Raw genomic sequence first — 17,963 nt, 5'->3', positions numbered from 1 at the left:
GGGGGCAGTAATTCCACATGGCGTGGTCCAGTGGGATGCCACGAGCTCTGGGCTGGGGACCTGCTCTCCGGGGTTCCAGCTTGAGGACCTGGTGACTCACAATCCTGCGCTGGTCACATTTTACTTTCCTCAGCTGTGAGGAGGGGGTGGTGCTAACTTCTGCCCTGCACCCCTGGGAGTCCAGGGCTCTGTGGGTGTGGGTAGGAGCCTCTGTGGGGCTCAGGGCAGTGGAAATGGAGGAGCTGCAGGGACCCTGGGCCCCAGCGCATGCCCTGGGCACGCGGCAACCGTGAGGAGGTGGGGGAATCAGCAAACCGAGTTAGCTGAGCTGTTGCTAGAACTCTCCCCTGCAGGGCCCCAGGGGGGTGAGTGAGGTGGCCTGGACTCTGGCTGCAGGCCCTGTCCAGGTCATCACAGGTGCCACCCCGCATATACTCTCTCTGTCTCTCCCTCCACCACCACCTGCTCTAGAGATTCTAGGAGGAATCTCAAGGAGCAGCACTGGTCCGCAGCTGTGTGACCCAGGCAGCCCCTGCACAGCTGCCAGTGTGCCTACCGCCCTGCGCTCAGTTCTTGCTGTCTGCAAGGGGAAGTGCCCCCGGCTGGAGTTTGCCCGGTGGCTTGGGAAGTGCTGGCGGTTAGAGGGGCCAACGGCTGGCTGGCTTTGGATGGAGAGCCGCAGCCCCCAGCTCCCCACTGACTCCTGACCTCTGCGAATCACTTCCTCCTCTCTGTCAGAGGTGACAAGGACTCCCATGGCTCCCGCGGGCAGGCACACAGTCGGAGGGCGCGTGGCGTCAGATGTGCCTTGAACTTTTGGAGACGTGAAGGTGGTGGCCTTACGGCAGGGAAGGAACCGCCTGGGTGGCCGTGTGCATTTGGCTCCTGGCAGGCTGGCCCTGCAGGTCTCGTGCTGATCCTGCGCAGAGCCGGTGAGAGTACCGAGCACCCCAAGAGCCAAGATCTGGAATCTGTTCCTTCAACACGAAAGCAAGATCAAGACATGGCTTCCCAGTTCCATGTTGCTGAACAGTCCCGCACCAGGGCGTCTGGCTATGTCAGAATCCTCCAGACCCCCCAGGCCATCCTGGAGTGGTCTTTGTCCACTGTGTGGGGTGTGTGGCCGTCCCACCTGGGTGCCCATGGGATCAGGGGCACAGAAACTTGGCTCTGTAGGGGAGCCCAGGATGTCAGACCACCCACCAGGAGGGTACGCTGAGGAATAAATTCCAAAAGCCAGAAACCCCCAGGTTCTGGAGTTCAAGGCTTTTCCCGCTGGGCGGCTGGTCGCCTCCCTTCCCCTCTGGGGCAGCCCTCCCTCCTCGCTCAGCTCATTGCTACGTTCCATCCGTTCCGTTCCATCCGAGGGGCGGGAGGCGGCGAGGCAGGAGGGGGAGATGGCAGGACCCAGACAGATCCTCCGGACTCTCCCAGCCTCCGTTGCCATGGCAACGCTGCTATTTTTATCCCCTTGTTCATGATGCTCAGAGCTCTGACTTTCTCCGTTCCAGAGAGGCCAGGCTGGCTTCTGCCCTCATCCCACAGCACAGCGCCTTCTCCCAGCAGCCCGAGGAGGGACAAGACTGATGCAAGGAAGGAGGACCCCCGGGGAACCCCCTCAGAGGTCTGTCTCTTCACTTTTCTTCCTGGCTTAGTCCGCCAGGTGCTTGTTTTCAAGATCAAAACTCCCCCTGGTCTCCCTGGGAGGCTGCCCTGAGAGGATGAAGGAAGCTGGGTGTCTCAGGATGGACTTTTGCCCCACAGTGGTGACACCAAGTGGTTCCCCTTCTCGGGAAAGCCGGACTTGGCTCTGCAGACTGTCCTGTTGGTGCAAGGGGACAGAGAACCAGGTTTGGTTCATCAGCGATCAGATACACAAGGGCGGGGAATCAAAACCAAGGCTTTCCTTTCTGGTCTGTCCCTCTACCAAAGAACTAGGACAAATGGCCTCATGTCTTTGTCCCAGAGCAAAACAGCAGATCCTCTGCAGGCCGGGAAGCAGGCAGCCCTGTTTCCCTCCAGAGACTTGAGGTCTTGACTCGGTATTACCGAAAGCGATGCTCTCAAAGGCGCAGTTTAATGAAAGTTCTCAGAGCTGCCCTTGCTCTGTCTCTCCTCCCAAGTTCCCACCTCCGCCCAGGGGCAGGGGAGCCCTGAGTGAATGGTGCTAACATCCGCATACTCTCCTCTGCGGGTCAGTGACCTCCGAGCCCAGCACCTGGGGTAGCTGAGTCTCATATCCTAAAACTGTGACCTTGAAGATGACCCAGATCTTAGCCCAGTCAAGTAGCAGTCCCTACCCTCTAACTCCTGCACTGAGGTCCTGCCTCAGCTGAGCTGGCTCCTGGATGGCTCATTTTCCTGGGGTGGCTGGAACCCACTTCCTAAGCCTCGTGTTGGTTTCGTTTTGGCTCAAGCTGCACGGTTTCCCGAATCTATGCACCTGGAGTAAGCACTTTTCTGGTTGCCACTGAAAAGCATGCCGGCGAACGCTGCTCTGTTAATTGCTGTAATAAACAGAGTTTATTACATCCTTTGCAGTAAATGAATTATGTTGTCAGCATAGATGGGGCATCGGCGTTTGTTTCACACAGTCATACTCTGCAGCAGCAGGAGCTGAGCAGCTCTGCTGAGAGGAGGGCCTGCAGGCTGGGAGGGAGAGTCGGGAGGTGATGGGGCTCAGGAGGGGGCTCCGGCTGTGCCCTGGGCCCCTGGGACCCTGGCAGCCTCGGCTGTGCTCTCCATAAATCCAAGGAAGCCAAGTCGCTGCTTCCTGGTGTCTCCGAGAAATAGATCGGGGAGGTGGGTTAAGAGAATGGTAAGACTACCGTTTTGTTTTTTTAAGATTTATTTTATTTGAAAGGCATAGTTACAGAGAGAGAGAGAGAGAGAGAATCTTCCATGCACTGGTTCACTCAAATGGTTGCAATGACTGGGGGTTGGCCAGGCCAAAGCTTCTTCCAGGAGCTTCTTCCAGGTGTTTGGACCATCTTCCTCTGCTTTCCCAGGTGCATTAGCAGGGAGCGGGATCGGAAGTGGAGCAGCTGGGACTCGAACTGGCGCCCCTGTGGGATGCCAGTGCTGCAGGCTGTGACTTTACCCATTACACCACAGCCTTCAACCACATAATTTTAAAGGTGCTTTTGAGAAAGAATAAAAACCTTCCATTGGGCTCCTCAGAACTGCTGCAGAACACGTGGGAATTTTCAGGAGAGAGAGATGCACAGCACTCAGAACAGGAACGGCCATGCGGCCTGTGAATCGTGTATCGATCAACTGCTTGAGAAAGAACTCCCGTGGGCAGTGAAGACACCGCCAAGGATGCCCCTGACCCACACGCGAGCAGGATTCCTGGCTCTGGCTCCTGGCTCCAGCTTCCTGCTCATGCGCAGGCGCCCTGGGAGGCAGACGTGACTGCTCAAGTAGTCGGGTCTCTGCCACTTGCTGGCTTCAGTTCCCAGCTCCTGGCTTTGGCCCTGACTGTCGCAGGCATCTGGGGAGGGAACCAGCAGACAGGAGCTCTGGTTGTCAGGGAAATGAGTATTTTATGGGAATTATTACATCATGGTTCCACTTGAACTGGGAAGACAGGGAGTTGAGTGATCTCTGAAGCAGGGGGCCCTGAGAGGGAGCAGAGAGCTCAAGCCAGAAGCTGTAATCCCAGACCCTCGGGCTTGGGGCAGGCCACACAGGCAGGTGGGGGACAGGGCAGTGGACCCACAGCTCCCGAGGGAGTGGCCGCCTTGCCCCCGTCTCCAGGAGGGAGCTGGGAAGCCTGCCTTCACCCCTCTGCTGTCTGCATCCCAGGCCTTACCCACAGGTAGGAAACGTGGGCTGCACACCGCGGTCGACCGGATCCATCGAAGCGACGGGGAGCCCTGACGCCGTGTTCTGCAGGGGGAGCTGCAGGGGGGGCGCAGGGCAGGCAGGCGCCATTCCAGCCCTTGAGGAACTCGCAGCTTCGTAAAAAGCACCACTGCAAGCGCCACGGCGTGCACGATGCGAGCAGAAGCCAAGTGCTTCGAGCTGGGGGCTGTGTGTGGGGAAGGTCGGGGAAGGCTTCTCGGAGGAGGTGGAATCAGAGCCGAGCCTGGAAGGATGGAGAAGACGCAGTGTTCTGGACACAGATCCTGAGGACCCTTCTGTCCTCTCTGCCAACATCTTGGGACTTCTGCCACTTCTGTGTACACAGAGCCGGGCGACCCTGCCAGCAGGTGCCATAGGAGACGTCACTGTCACCATGGAATGTGAGCCCCCTTGCTCCCAGAGTCCTCTCCTCTCCAACAGTCTGAAACCTGCAGGCTCCTTCCTGCCTCCTCTCTTTTTGAGGACCCCTGGGGTTGGAACAGGAGGGAGGGAGCACCAGGCAGTTAGTTATCGGGTATTTGTCCCAGGGCATAGCTGCCTGCATCGGGTGGCTGGGCTCAAACGCGGACTTAGCTCCACACGTGGCACAGGGCAGGTGCTCCGGATGAGTCTGGCAAAGGTGCGTTTTGCATATCTCACATATTCCACTGCCTGGAGCACTGGGAATGGGCATGGAGTAGAAATTCAGAAAATACAGGTCAAATTTGAACTGAAGATGGGTATGGCGAAGGCAGGAATTATTAAGTTAGCTCAATGGTGCCCCAGACTAGCTTCTGGTTTCTGGAGTCAGAGACAAGAAATGGTATATAAAAACGTCTGCCCCGAAGGGCAGTGTGAGGAGGCCAGAGGGAGCGGGCGCCCCCCAGCGGCCGAGCGCTCAGCACGTGTCACCTCCCACGGCTGCATTTCGGGGAGCATCCTGCAGGCGGCGCTCTCCCGTCATCTCAGCCGCAGCCGATCTGGGCTGGGGTAAGGAGCGCGGGGTGAGGGGAGGTGTGAAGGCAAAACAGCCCCACGCGTCACTCACATATTTACATCGGAACTGTCAAAACAGTTATTTTTAAGCCGAGTTCCGTCTGCTGCCGGTTTCAAATCGAGCGGCGCGGGGGCGGGGGCGCCCAGCGGCCCAGCGCGCATGCGCGGGGCACCCCGCGGTCCCTGGGGCTCCCGGCCCAGTGGGGCGGCCTTGGGCCGTGCGGGCGCTGGAGGCTGTGTGGCAGGTGGCTCTAACGTTGGCTACTTTGTCCCCGCCTTCGGGAGCCACGTCTGCCTCGTCCGCCTCTCCTGGACCACGAGACAATGGGGAGGCTCCCCCGTCCCAGGGGACCCCGCAGGCCATCAGGGACCACTGCCCTGGCCTCACCTCCTATGGCGGCCGGCTTTGGCGGCCCACCTGCGCCTGTCCCGCCTGCAAGCTGTTGGCCACCGCTTGTCTCCAGCATCCAGACTCGGTGGGCATCACCCCCAGCCCCACCCAGTCATTCCCTGGGAGCGGGGTCCCTCAGGAGCTGGGATGGGCAAAGGACCCTCGGCCTGCAGGCCGCAGAGTCTGCAGCGTGACCCTCCATGTCGGGGTAGCAAGAATTCATTTTTCTCCGCAGTGAGCGGCTGCGGGTTTGACACCAGAGACGCCTCCCTCTCGCTTCTCCTGCCTCAGGGGCTGTGGGACTTGAGACAGACGCTGGCTGGCCCCGCTGCCATCAATATGTGCCCCGGCCCCGTCCGGTGTCTGCTCGGTAATGAGGTGCTTTGGAATGTCACCTTACCTGGTAATGAGAGCGGCACCTGTGCACAGCCGGAACCGCCTCTCTGTCTTCATTAGGCCTGGCTGCCGGCCGCCCTCGCTGGGTGACAGATGACGGGATGAGGAGCGAGAGCCGCAGCCTCCTGCTGTCCAGGATTCGTTCCCAGACAATGACCCTGAATGCCTGTCCCTGCCCGCACCCCGTCCCCGGCCCCCACCGAAACAGACAGCCGAGAGAAAAATGCCCTTCCAGGGTAGGGTGCAGCAAGGGCAGAGAAGGCTGAGAAGCGGGCTGTGGGCGTGGAGTCCTCTCCGGGAGCAGGCAGCTGCCCGAGCCGCTGTGAGGTTCCGTTCAGATGGCCCGTTGGGGTCTCTTCCTCCCCCGCCCCCGCTGGTTCTGCAGGTCACCTTTCAGAAGTGCAGAAGTCCCAGGGTGAGGGACGTTCTCATCCCAGACCTGCCTCCCAGCAACCTCCTCATCCCTTTAAATTCAGCCCTCAGAGGTGCCCACACAGGGGGGCGTGGAGATGAGCCAAGCCCCACACGGCCAGGGACGGGGACACAGCCAGGGACGGTGACGAGGCTGCAGGCACCACATCCACCCGAGATCAGACTGTGCGGTGGGTACCGCATTCCTCTGGTTGTGTCTGCTCCGTCTCTCCCACTGCCCAGACCCGTGAGGCTGGGCCAGGAGTGTCCTCCCCACCCTAGGTGCCCAGCGGTGGAGGCGTGCTGGTGGCAGGGCGGTGGTGGTGACGGCCATCACCTGGCATCACCCAGGGCGACTGTCTGATCCAGAAGGCGCAGGGATGGCGGTGGAAGCGGTGTCCTTGCTTCGGGAGACGAGGAGGGAGCCACGTGGGGGTCTGGGCTTTTCCTGTGACCCCTCTTCCCCCTCTCACTGAAGAGCACCCCTGTCCCTAGAGACATTCAAGCTAGAAATCTGAGCACCCTCTACCGTCTGTCCACCTTGAACCCATCACCAGATCCCGTTGCTTTTCCGTCCTGAATCCCTCAAGCCCACTTGTCTCGGTCCCCTCTGCTGCCGCCGTAGCGCAAGCCTTCATCTCCTCTCAGCCACACCTCCCGCCAGGCTCCCCCTCATGCTGCTCCTGACCCCCGCTTCCTGCTGGCCCAACGAGCCAGGCATGCCCCCTGCCCACTCCCCAGCCGATCTAGAGCACACCCTCTCTCCTGGGCGCCCCCGACTCTTCCTGTTCTTCCCCTTTGCTGGTCTGCTTCGCCCTCCGAGAACGGGAGCTGGAGGAGAGCAGGCATCCGCCATGTTTACCCTTCAATCCACAGCACCAAGGACAGGGCCAGGCACGCGCAGAACTCGACTCGGGGAAGGTTGGATGGATGGATGGATTGCTGCAACCTAGCCTTGACCATTCCCAGTCCCGCTGCTTCCCCGCAGTCCTTCCCACCCAGAAATGCCATCCTGTCGGCCCCCACACAAAGCTCTTTGGGGACAAGATTGGCAGTGTTGACAACTGCAGAAGCAAGGTGAGGGCTACACATGTGGGTTTCACTGTGCTCTCTTTACTTGCTTTGAGTTTACTTCTGTTTGAAACATGGTCAAGTGTTTGTTTTTTTAAAGATGTATTTATTTATTTGAAAGAGTTACACAGAGGGAGAGAGAGGAGAGTTACACAGAGAGAGACGAGAGACACAGAGAGATCTTCCATCTGCTGGTTCAGTCCCCATATGGCTGCAACAGCTGGGACTGGCCTAAGCCAGGAGCCAGGAGCCAGGAGCTTCATCCGGGTCTCCTATGAGGGTGCAGGGGTCCAAGCACTGGGCCATCTTCCACTGCTTTCCCAGGTGCATTAGCAGGGAGCTGCGTTGCAAGCAGAGCAGCCGGGGCTCAAACTGGTGCCCATACAGGATGCCGGCACTTCAGATGGTGGCTTAACCCGCTGTGCCACAGCACCAGCCCAGAAGGTTAAGTTTTAAAATTAAAAAAACCAAAACCCCACCATGACACCCCCAGTGGCTCCCGCTGTACTAGGAGGGCACCCAAGAGCCCAGAGTCCTGCTTCCAAGGCCTCCGCCCGTCTTCCATCCTGGCCTCCTCGCTGTCACCGGATTGCTCCCCACCCTCGGAGTAGCCTCGGGAGAGGTCGGCACAGCCAGGACTCCCTGCAGCGGTTGTTCTCACTGTGTGCGGGTGCCGACCGGCGTTGTCCGCGGGGCAGCAGGCAGCTGGGTCAAGGCGCAGGCCCTCCTGCAGCCACAGTTGAGGTGGAGGCTGTGGGCTCCCGTCTGTCTCAGCCTCCCTCTGTTTCCTTCTGCTTCCGTTGTAGCTCTCTCTGTAGCTGTCTTCACAGGGTCTCCTCTAAGGCGTGGGGATTCTGCTCTGCGGGGTGCGGCTTGGAGCCCCTTGCTCTGTGATGCTGTGTGCCGCTCCCTCCCACCATTCCCTGCCGCAGGGGTGGGGAAACTTCTTCCTGCCCAGGGTATTTATAACATCATTCCTGGGCCATCCAAAACGATCGACTTAAAAAACGAGCCTGCTGTAGATGGGCTGAATTTTGAGTTCTGCCCGTATGAATGCCAGCATCGCAGGCGGAAGCTTTACCTGCTGTGCCACAGCACCGGCCCCATGACCACATCTTGCCTCGCATTAGAAGGCTGTACTAGAATCGTGGAAAGAAGGAATCATGGGCACTCATTTTATTAAGAGCATATTTCGCATTGTGTTTATAAAATGCCTGTTTCACGGACGTTTGTCGGTTCTCCCTGCCCGCCGACCGACCGTGTTCTTGGCTTATTGTGTTGGAGAAGATGGAATGCCAGAAACGTCACCGCAGCAGGGGTGGGGGACTCCAGCCCCGCAAAATCACTGGGTCTGGCCCGCCAGGACAGCCACGGGCGAGCCTTGAAATTCAATGAATCTGTAGCAGGCTAATTTTTTTTAAAAGATTTTATTTATTTATTTGAGAGGTAGAGTTACAGTCAAAGGGAGAGACAGAGAGAAAGGTCTTCCTTCCGTTGGTTCACTCCCCAAATGGCTGCAATGGCTGGAGCTGCGCCGATCCGAAACCAGGAGCCAGGAGCTGCTTCCTGGTCTCCCATGCGGGTGCAGGAGCCCAAGCACTTGGGCCATCCTCCACTGCTTTCTCAGGCCACAGCAGAGAGCTGGATTGGAAGAGGAGCAGCCGGGACTAGGACCGGCGCTCATATGGAATCTGGCACCGCAGGCAGAGGATTAACCTCCTGCACCACTGCGCCGGCCCCAGCAGGCTAATTTTTAAGTCGCTCATTTTGTACGGCCTTTGCCAGAAAAAAGGGTCCCCATCATTTCCTGTCCACCCCCTCCCCTTGGACTGACAGCTCCTTGAGAGCAGAGATTCTGTTTCATTCCACTTCTCATCTGCTGTCACAGCAGGGCTCTGGAACTGCGCTCCCGGGGGCTTTGTGTCTCTAATCACGCGCTGTCCTGTCCCTCTGAGAGCTGGACCCAGCTCCTGGCCTCGTGGGCGAGCCCTGCAGTGGATCCACAGACATTTAACTGCAGCCTTGGTGCAACGTCCCTGCCCGGCCCCACTTCTCCTTCCCCTGCCCAGCTGGCACGGGCTCAGAGAATATTAGTTAATTTTAATATTAGCCTAAGAAAGATTAATTAGGAAGGCATATTTGCTCTAAAAGGTATAATTCATTCCGGAGCCAACCAGGAGCGGGTTATGGATTATCTGTGGGAGTGCAGCCTTCAAGTGATGTGTGTGGTCCAGGCCTGGCCAGACAGCGCAGTAGCAGCTTTAGTGTGTCGGTGCTGGGTGGACCAAGCTCCATAGCATTCCTTCTGTAAGACAGTGTGTGGCCGAGCCCAGAGACTGGGCCAAGGTGGCGACTCTGCAAGAGGAGTGAACAGCAATCGGGAATCTCACCCTAGCTGCTCTGTTTCCTGAATCATTCATGAATCCTGTGTCTTCCTCTCTAGTCCTCCACCAAGCTGAATCATCCCATTTCTAGACGGTGGTCAAACCCCCAAGTAGTGCTGGAGCCCCCAGACTCTGCCCTACTAACCTGTCCTCCACTCAGTATTTCAGTATTTTTTTAAAGGATGTGTTTTTGGGGGCCCGGCACTGTGGCATAGCAGGTAAAGCTGCTGCCTCCGGTATAGGCATCCCATATGGGCACTGGTTCGAGTCCTGGCTGCTCCACTTCTGACCCAGCTCTCTGCTATGGCCTGGGAAAGCAGTGGAAGGTGGCCCAAGTCCTTGGGCCCCTGCACCCACCTGGGAGACCTGGAAGAAGCTCCTGGGCAGGGCCCATGAACTCCTTCACCAGCTGGCTGCAGCCCGAGCAAGCAGACTCATGCCCCTTTGTCCATCACCTCACTCCTAGAATGTTCTTCCCCCGCCCCTAGCAATAGCGCAAACTCTCGCTCAGCCTGGAAGCTCCGGGCTGAGATGAGGCTTTGGCCCTGTGGGGCTCTGCACTCTGCGCTCCTGCGGCAACTCTGCTGACACCTCCTTGCCTTTCCTTGCTTTTCTCTTGAAAGACGGACTGTAGCTTTCGCATCCTTGTGTCCGCTGCCTCCCCCTGATTTAGGTCAAGCGGAAATCCTGTCCCGTGGGAGAGCTCCTGAGTACCTGCTGAAAGACGTGGGTCAGCTAATGATCACCTGCCCTCAACAATCAGGGCGATTGGCGGAGCTCCAGGAAACCCAGCCCCCACCCCACCTCCATCAGCTGTAAGATCTGGGGCAATGCCTCAGTGGCTCATTCGTCGGCCTCTCCCTTTGAACGGTCCAGCTGCGACTTGGCGTCAGGTGGCTCTGGGAGAGGCAGGTTACCTGGAGTGGGGAGAGACGCAGGCTTCAGACTGACAGCTGCTGATCTTCGCTTGAGTAGATTTCCCCCTTGCAAACGCTTACTGGCAATTGAAACTGCAAATCTGCGCTGTGCTCGCCTATGTGAATTGCATTTACATTTAAATTGTGCCTTCTTCTGAAGGCTGGGGCTGGTAACTAGCAAGACTGAACTTGAGAGGAAATTGTGCCCACAGCCAACCTGAGACTGAAGTGACATCTGGCTTTTACTATTTCCGTTATTTCGGTTTAATAACAGCGGGTGGCATTAAGGGAAGAGAAATTGGATCCACGTTTTAATGAGAGGAGGAAGCTCTCGAGGTTGAGACTAAGAGGCGCAACACATTGAATACCTGGGTGATTGGCAACGAAAACTCGCCCCCTTCAAGAGATGGAATAAAATGGGGGGAATAAGCAAACAAAACCAAGCTAAGGCCCAGGACTGCGCAGACAGAACACAGGGGGAGACTGCAAACACTGGGACCTGTATTTCAGGATGCTGCGAGTACGGGAGTTCTGAGGAGTGACGCGGCCGCAGCCTCACGACGACCCTGTGGCCCTAGAGAATCGCTCCACACGGAGGAGGGGCTCAGCCGCCATGGTGGTTGAACACCGGCTGTCATCCTTTCTGAATCTGGCTTGACTTAAACCCCAGAGATCTGTCCGAGCAGGTATTCTAGAAATGCCGGTTTCTTCCTCGTAGCCTGACTGTTGAAATGGAAGTGGTTCCACCTGCTGGCTGCTGTTCTGTCGAAAGCAATTCTGGGAAATGTAAACAAAATGCTTCTGCATCCTAATAACCCAAGCCTATCATTTATTTTCTTTGATGGAGACAAATGTGTCAATTTTCCAAGTCTTTGTTTGGAGAATCCAAAGTCTGGGTGTTGGTAAACGTTTGGGTTGCGTGTTTGGAAACTGGTGCTCTGTTCAGAGCGGGAGCCACAGCCTGGGAGCCCTTGGAGTCTTCCCAACCGTGCAGGATCTCCAAAGGGCGAATGTAAAAGGGGTGGGGCCTCCTCAGCAACAGACATTCTGAGGGTAGGGCCCAGGAAGAGTTGGAATAATGGAAAATATTTACATAGTGCTGCCGAGGTGGCTTAGCGGGTTAAAGCCCCAGCCTTCAGTGCCGGCATTCCCTATGGACGATCCAGCTCTCTGCTGTGGCCTGGGAAAGCAGTAGAAGATGGCCCCAGTCCTTGGGCCCCTGCACCCACATGGGAAACCTAGAAGAAGCTCCTGGCTCCTGGCTTCAGATTGGCCCAGCTCTGGCCGTTGCAGCCATTTGGGGGTGTGAACCAGTGGATGGAAGATCTGTGTGTGTGTGTGTGTGTGTGTGTGTGTCTTCCTCTCTCTGTAACTGCAAATAAATTTATAAATCTTAATATATAAATAAATAAAAATTTAAAAATAACCTATTGGCTTGTTGGGAGTGCCCTATAGGGAAGGTACCAGCGATTTCCATTGCTGAAGAGGAGGACCCAGTGGGGTTCGTCACTTACCTTATCCTTCCCCACCCAGCTGGGAAGCGGGCAGGCCGGCTCTACTGCTGCCCCCTTAAGCCGTTTCAGACAGTTCCCTCTGTCCCCGCATTTAATCAAGCCATTGCATTTTCTCCGGTTACATTTTGTCTTGCCTGTTTTTAAATCCCAGCAGTCTTTCTTGAGAGGCACGAGTTAGGAGTCTGACGGATCTTGCCTTATGCAAAATAAAAGCAGCAACAACGGCCTTGTGCAGAGTGGGTGACAGGGGTGCCCAGGTGTGCGAGGAAGGCCCAGACCACTGTGCTTCTGCAGCATGCTATTTATCTCACCCTGTCCTGGTTCTTTTTCTTTTCCTTTCTTTAGATTTATTTATTCATTTGAAAGAGAGAGAGGGAGAGATCAACCTCCCACCCATTGGTTCACTCCTCAAATGGATGCAACAGCCAGGGCTGGGCCAGGCTGAAGCCAGGAGCCCAGAACTCTGTCTGGTTCTCCCACATGGGTGCAGGGGCCCAAGCACTTGGGCCTTCTTCTGTTACTTTCCCAGGCACATTAGCAGGGACCTGGACTGGAAGTGGAGCAGCCAGGACTCTAGCGCTCACATGGGATGCTGGCGTTGCAGGCTGCAGCTTAACCCACTGTGCCACAATGCCAGCATCTCTCTCTCTCTCGCTCGCTGGCTCTCTTTCTCTTTCTCCTTACATGAGAATCCTTAGTGAATTCATATCAGTTTCTTCCACTTCCCTGGTCTCCCTAGAGCACACGGCCAAACTGCCCATCATCCCCTGTGGGTGTTTCCCCGGGCGCCCTGGACTCTTGAGTTTGAGTTCTTTTTCTCCCCAGCCTCTGGGCAGCCCTTGGGCTGGTAACTCCACCTCTCTTGACTTCATTACGGCAGTCCACCGATGAGGCCCACCGGCGCCTCCTTGTGTTTGTGCTGAAGTTAAATTAGGTTGGCACGGATCTGTTGCTAAGGGCCTTGCTGATGTCACACTGTCAGGATTATGACTGCCATAATATCTGACAAGCAGAGGGGGACTGGTTGCTAGTGGAAACCCTAGGGTGACACTCACCCCAGTTTAGTGACTAACCCAGCTGCGTAGACTTTAGACAGCCATGTGAAGGGGTAAGTGGATTAATCACCCAGTTGGATTCCATTTGAATATTGTCTTCCATATGTGGGTTCCCTCTGGGCCATTGTCTAGTGTCACTTGAAATTGATGAGGGCTCTTTTGGAGGTTATTTTTGGGAAGCTGGCGAAACAACAGACAGCTGTTCTGAGAACAAATGTCACAGGATCTGCCTGAGCCGGCTTCCAGTTAAAAAAAAAACCTGAGGTGCTGAAGGGCTTTGTCCTTTTCTCCCCAGAATTAGGTTTTCCTAGTGACCTAAAGGTGCTAATGCAGCTCCCAGACACAGAAAAGGAGAAGCCAACGTTCGCTGAGTGCCGAGAGTGTGCGAGAATGCGACTCCTCGCCCACCGCTCTGGAGTGGAGAGCGCACTGGGCGTGGGCAGACCACCCTGTGTGTCACGCACGCCGCGCAGGACATTCTCCCTAATCGGAAGCTGACCGATCACCAATGAAAGCAAAGTCATTACTTAAAATTGGTCCGGACTCTCCCATACTGGGTACTTACCTCGCAGTCATTTTCTTAAAAAACCTTGAAGCACGATCGAACCGAGGGATAATAAATAAACTCCGACATTAAAATCCTTTACGAGGTTTGACAAATGACCGTGTGTTGGGCTTTTAAGGAAGTGCACGGGTCCGTTTTGGAAACGCAAGGGTCAATGGTGACTCAATCTGAATTGGAGGCAGCGCCAGTTCGGAGAGCCCCTTCAAGACTTGCACAAATCTCTATAAATCAATTTGTGTGCCAGAGAATGAGTCGCTGATTTTTTTTTTTTTTCCAAATGCCAATTCAGCAATTACAAAGTCTGCTGGTGGCTAATTAAAAAGTACCATCTCGTTATGCTCAGAGTGAAATTGCAAGTGTGAAAACTACTAGTGTTCGCAATAACCAACAGCTCAGGACTCTCTGTACTATCATCAAAAGGAGGGCAGGGATAAATAACGTTCATTTAACTCGCGAGAAAAATCTCTCAGCTCCTTCATATTTAATTAACTTCTCGTTGTCTCAGAGCTCAAATCTTACTCAGAGTTCCTGAGCGGCAATGGAAATATTTGCTCATCTGTCTGCAAGATTTTTCTCTCATTAGCTGAGCAGAGAAGCCTGAACCCCAAGGACACTGGGGAAAGTGACAGCCGTCCAAAGGTGTGCACGCAGCCAATGAACCCGAGCCAGGCTTTACTGCAGAAAAAAAAAAAAAAAAAGCAGGAAGTGGAGATTTGTGCTTTATTGCTTGTGAACGGGGAAGATGGGTCGTAAACACTTTTCTGGGCTAGTAGTTTCACTTCTTATTTGTCAGGCTGTCTGCATGAATTTAATGTTTTCCTATTTCAAGGATTCCGCTGTCGGACAAGAGGCCCGACTTCTGTCACCATGGTGGACGTGAGGTGTCTGAGCGACTGTGAATTGCAGAACCGACTGGAGGAGCTTGGATTTTCACCCGGCCCCATCCTACGTACGTGTCCGGCACACGACACCAGCGGCTGGCTGTTCAGTGCTCACGCGCCACCGCCAAAGGCACTGTATCAGGAACGCAGCGATAACAGAACACGTGCAGTAACAACTGGTACTGTAGGTGTGGGCGGGGGCAGGGGGGAGCGAGCAGAGAACCCGGAGGGGGAGAAGCCGTAAGTATTCCCGGAGCCCGCTTAACAGATGAGTGAGCGTGGGACTGGCCCTTTCAACCGCAGAAACCCGGTTGCTCTCTCGGTTATCCTGGCCTGGTTTTTTGTTTTGTTTCTAGCATGTACTGTTTGGGTATCTCTTGTCTGTGTTCCCAGGAGGTAGAACACAATCTTGCTCGTCTGGCCTCCAAGGCCTGTCTCTGCAGCTAAGCCACAGTGGAGGGGAAGGAGTGGCCCCGGTCACTGTGGGGTCCACCTCATTCCAAAAGCCATGATTAACCCCTGATGGAAGGGATGAGAATGAAGGGAGACCTTGAACCCACCAGGGCCACATTCAAAAGCGATTTCGTTTGTTCCCCGTGTGCCTCCTCAGCTTCCACCAGAAAAGTGTACGAAAAAAAGGTACTGCAATTGTTGGCCTCCGCTCCCTGTGCCTCACCTGTCCCGAACAGACCCGTGAAGCTCGAGGAGTCCCCGGACAGTGACGATAGCGAAGGTACGCTCACCAGCGGCACCGTCAAACGGCCGCTCCCCACCCGCTGAGACCTTGTCCTCCGTGGTGGGTGCAGCTTCCGGGCTGCTCAGGCCGACCTGGGAAGTGGCCGTGTGGCCTGCTTGTTCACAGAGCCTGCGAAGCAGGTCCCTGGGCAGCACGAGGAATCTGTAACCCCACGTCTGTGTTCACCCCAGGGACACGGCCCGGTGGGAAGTGGTGGGGAGCACGGGTCCACGTGCACGTCCTGCTACTCACTAGAAGCAAACACGCTGGCTCCTTAAACCAAAAGTTCCTGTGGACAGACTCGGGGTCGCCTCTGAGGTCTTGACCCCTGGCTTGTCCCTGTCAACAACTTTGGCCATCATTTCCTTCAGTCTGAATGATGCCATGCCTATTAAGAAAGACTCTCAGCTCCTGGACCCCTTCTCCGTCAGCTGCCCTCCTGACATACATGGGGCCTGGCAGTGCTGCGGCCTTCGGGGCAGGCGCCCAGCAGGAATCCAGTGACGCCCGCTGCATCAAAGCCGCAGAACTGAGGGCTGAGCCAGGACTGCCTCAAGTTTGCTCTCTGCACTTCCCTCCTCATTTTTCTTATGGGAATGCACGCCTTATGTTGTGGAGCACTTATGATTTACAACAGCGAACAACTTCATGAAGCTGGAATCATGCAAGTGCCTGCGACCCTCTGAAAATTCCCCTGCACTGTATTGGAGAAAGCGTGGGTGCTGGGTGCACTCCCCAGGGGTCGGGCACACTGGCCTCATCTGAAGAAGGCAGCACGGTTAGGGGATGGGCCCCCCTGGCCCCCGGGCAGGACGGTGAGCCTGGGGGTCCTCGGGCTGGATGGCGGTCCTCAGTGTAGCATGTGTTCAGAGCCCTGTGCTAGCCCCGGGCCTCTCTCTGTCTCTTGCCTTGGAAAGGAGCTCAAGAAATTAGATGGGCCCTTGAGGGGAAATTTAGTGCTGGATTCCAAAACTGCTCAGCACTGCAGGCCAAGGCTGCAAGACCAAGCTGTTGTGGTTCCTGCACACGGCCTCCACGCAGGTGCATCTGCGTCAGGGCTAGGGGACAATCGGTCCTTCAGGTTGTAAGCTTGGCTGCTCCTGACTGAGTGCCCCTGGGGCCAGCTGGCTACAGGCCACCAGGTGAGACAGGGAGCTCTGATTCAGTCCTGCCCAGTGACACTCATTTGTGTTGTAACCGGCCAATGAGAGCAAGCCGAAAACCCAGCCAGGTCTCCAGGCTGGGTCAGAACCAGACTTGTGAATTTGTTCATTGGAAGAATCCCACGGCCTCTGGAGTCGTTAGAAGGGTTTGAAATGGAACTAATTGTATGTGTGTGTGTGTGTGTCCTGTGGAGATTCAGCCTTGGCCGTTTCACAGAAACACCTGGGGTGAGGTTGTGGGGGTGGGGGCAGTGGGACAGGGAGTTCTAGACCTGTGGGCTGAGTATTATGTGGGTGAGAGCTCTCTTTTTAAAAAATTATTTATTTATTTGAAAGGCAGGCAGACAGAAAGGTCTTTACTATTCACTCCCCAGACGCCTGCACCAGCTGCGGCTGGGCCAGGAGCTGAGTCCAGGTCTCCCATGTGGGTGGCAGGGAGCCGAGTAGCTCCCAGGGTGCACAGCAGCCCAAGCTGGATCAGAAGTGGAGCAGGGACTCACAGCAGGCACTTGGATGTGGGACGCTGGTGTCTTGAGCCGTGTCTTAACCGCTATGTGGAACACCTGCTCAGTGGCGTGGCGGGGTGGGGTGGGGGTGGGGTGGGGCGGGGCTTCTCTCTCATCCTTGTCTTGGCACGGGGTGAACACAGATTGACTTAACTTTATTTCAGGACTCCCACGTATGTTTAACTTGGTAAGCTTATTCAAACCCCTCCACTAAAAGCTGTGCTCAGCCTGCCCCAGCCCCGGGCTCCCGCTCAGTGGTCTAAGGACTCCGTCCTCTGCTCATGGCCGGCACTGTGCCGCCCTGGCCGTTCCCTGGGTGTTCAAGTCTTTCAGTGGAAGCCTGTCCTTCCCTCTGCGGGGTGCTCCCTTAGATACAGCTGGGAAAAAAATCCCCAAATCCCCCTGCCCTAGGTGGACAGGCGGGGACACATAGGGCCTCCAGCTGGCTCCAGGGGACAATGACTGGACTGGACAGAGCTGTCCAGAGGAGCAGCCAGCACTGGTATTCCTCTCGGAGACCGTGCAACACTGGGGCACTTCAAAAAGCTTGTGGGAAAATGGAATTCAAAGATGAGTTGATTCTGGTGCCCGCGAAGTGTGAGATCCACGCGGAGGCTTTTCATGTTTTCTGTGAATTTTTTGAAGGCCCCAGTATTGCCGCTTCCCTGTTTTGGGAAAAGCATCACAAAGCCTCCTGCCATTCTGGACAAAGGCTTGCTCTACTCCGAGGGCGCTGGGACCGTTCCTCCTCCCACCAAAGCCCCCTGGGGTTGACCGGCGAGCGCGTGCGCGTTCTCATGGCCTGTTCTTTGTTTCCCACCATCCAGAGCTTAGTATCGTTTTGAAAGGAAATATCAGACTCTCTGCAGAAAAAAGCAAGGAACTCAAAAAAGTATGTACAATCCTAATGCATGAATGCTTTCACATCTTAAAAGTAGGAAGTAGCACTTTTGCTGTGGGTTGAGAAACCGCAAGCTGCTGTATACTGTCAGACCGGCAGGATCCTAGGCTCGCGGGGATCGTCCTTAAAGTCTGCATTTATTTTATCTGCTTGCAAGACAGGTTTACTCCCCAAATACCTGCTACCGTCAGGGCGGGGCCAGGCGGAAGCCAGGAGCTCAGTCTGGGTCT

General features: G+C 55.9%; 1 protein-coding gene and 1 long non-coding RNA gene across 8 annotated transcripts in view; one reads left to right on the top strand and one right to left on the bottom strand.

The window, feature by feature from the left end:
* Positions 1-56: 56 nt before the first annotated feature.
* The window catches only part of LEMD1 (LEM domain containing 1), a 49,955-nt gene continuing 32,048 nt past the window's right edge, over positions 57-17,963 (top strand). For 4 of the 6 annotated variants that reach the window (XM_051821232.2, XM_008268515.4, XM_008268514.4 and 1 more), the window contains exons 1-4: positions 12,922-13,034; positions 14,376-14,495; positions 15,038-15,160; positions 17,660-17,724. In XM_051821232.2, coding sequence (XP_051677192.2) covers positions 14,414-14,495; positions 15,038-15,160; positions 17,660-17,724 — 270 coding nt within the window. In that variant the 5' untranslated portion in view covers positions 12,922-13,034; positions 14,376-14,413. Of the gene's footprint in view, positions 1,625-3,619; positions 3,821-12,921; positions 13,035-14,375; positions 14,496-15,037; positions 15,161-17,659; positions 17,725-17,963 lie in introns of those variants that run through there. The other 2 variants (XM_070055183.1, XM_051821231.2) reach the window with 2 other exon arrangements.
* LOC138844930 (uncharacterized) lies at positions 8,523-12,851 on the bottom strand. Of its 2 annotated transcripts, XR_011381383.1 has the most exons (3): positions 11,927-12,851; positions 10,300-10,412; positions 8,523-10,209 (listed from the first exon to the last, which is right to left on the bottom strand). It is a non-coding gene; the product is annotated as an uncharacterized lncRNA (long non-coding RNA). The 2 variants fall into 2 exon arrangements; XR_011381382.1 differs by having other exon boundaries at positions 8,523-10,412.

The sequence above is a fragment of the Oryctolagus cuniculus genome, chromosome 13, assembly GCF_964237555.1.
Source record: "Oryctolagus cuniculus chromosome 13, mOryCun1.1, whole genome shotgun sequence".
In the NCBI taxonomy this organism is placed as follows: domain Eukaryota; kingdom Metazoa; phylum Chordata; class Mammalia; order Lagomorpha; family Leporidae; genus Oryctolagus; species Oryctolagus cuniculus.
The sequence above is the reverse complement of the archived record's forward strand: the minus strand, read 5'-3'. Positions and strand labels throughout refer to the sequence as shown.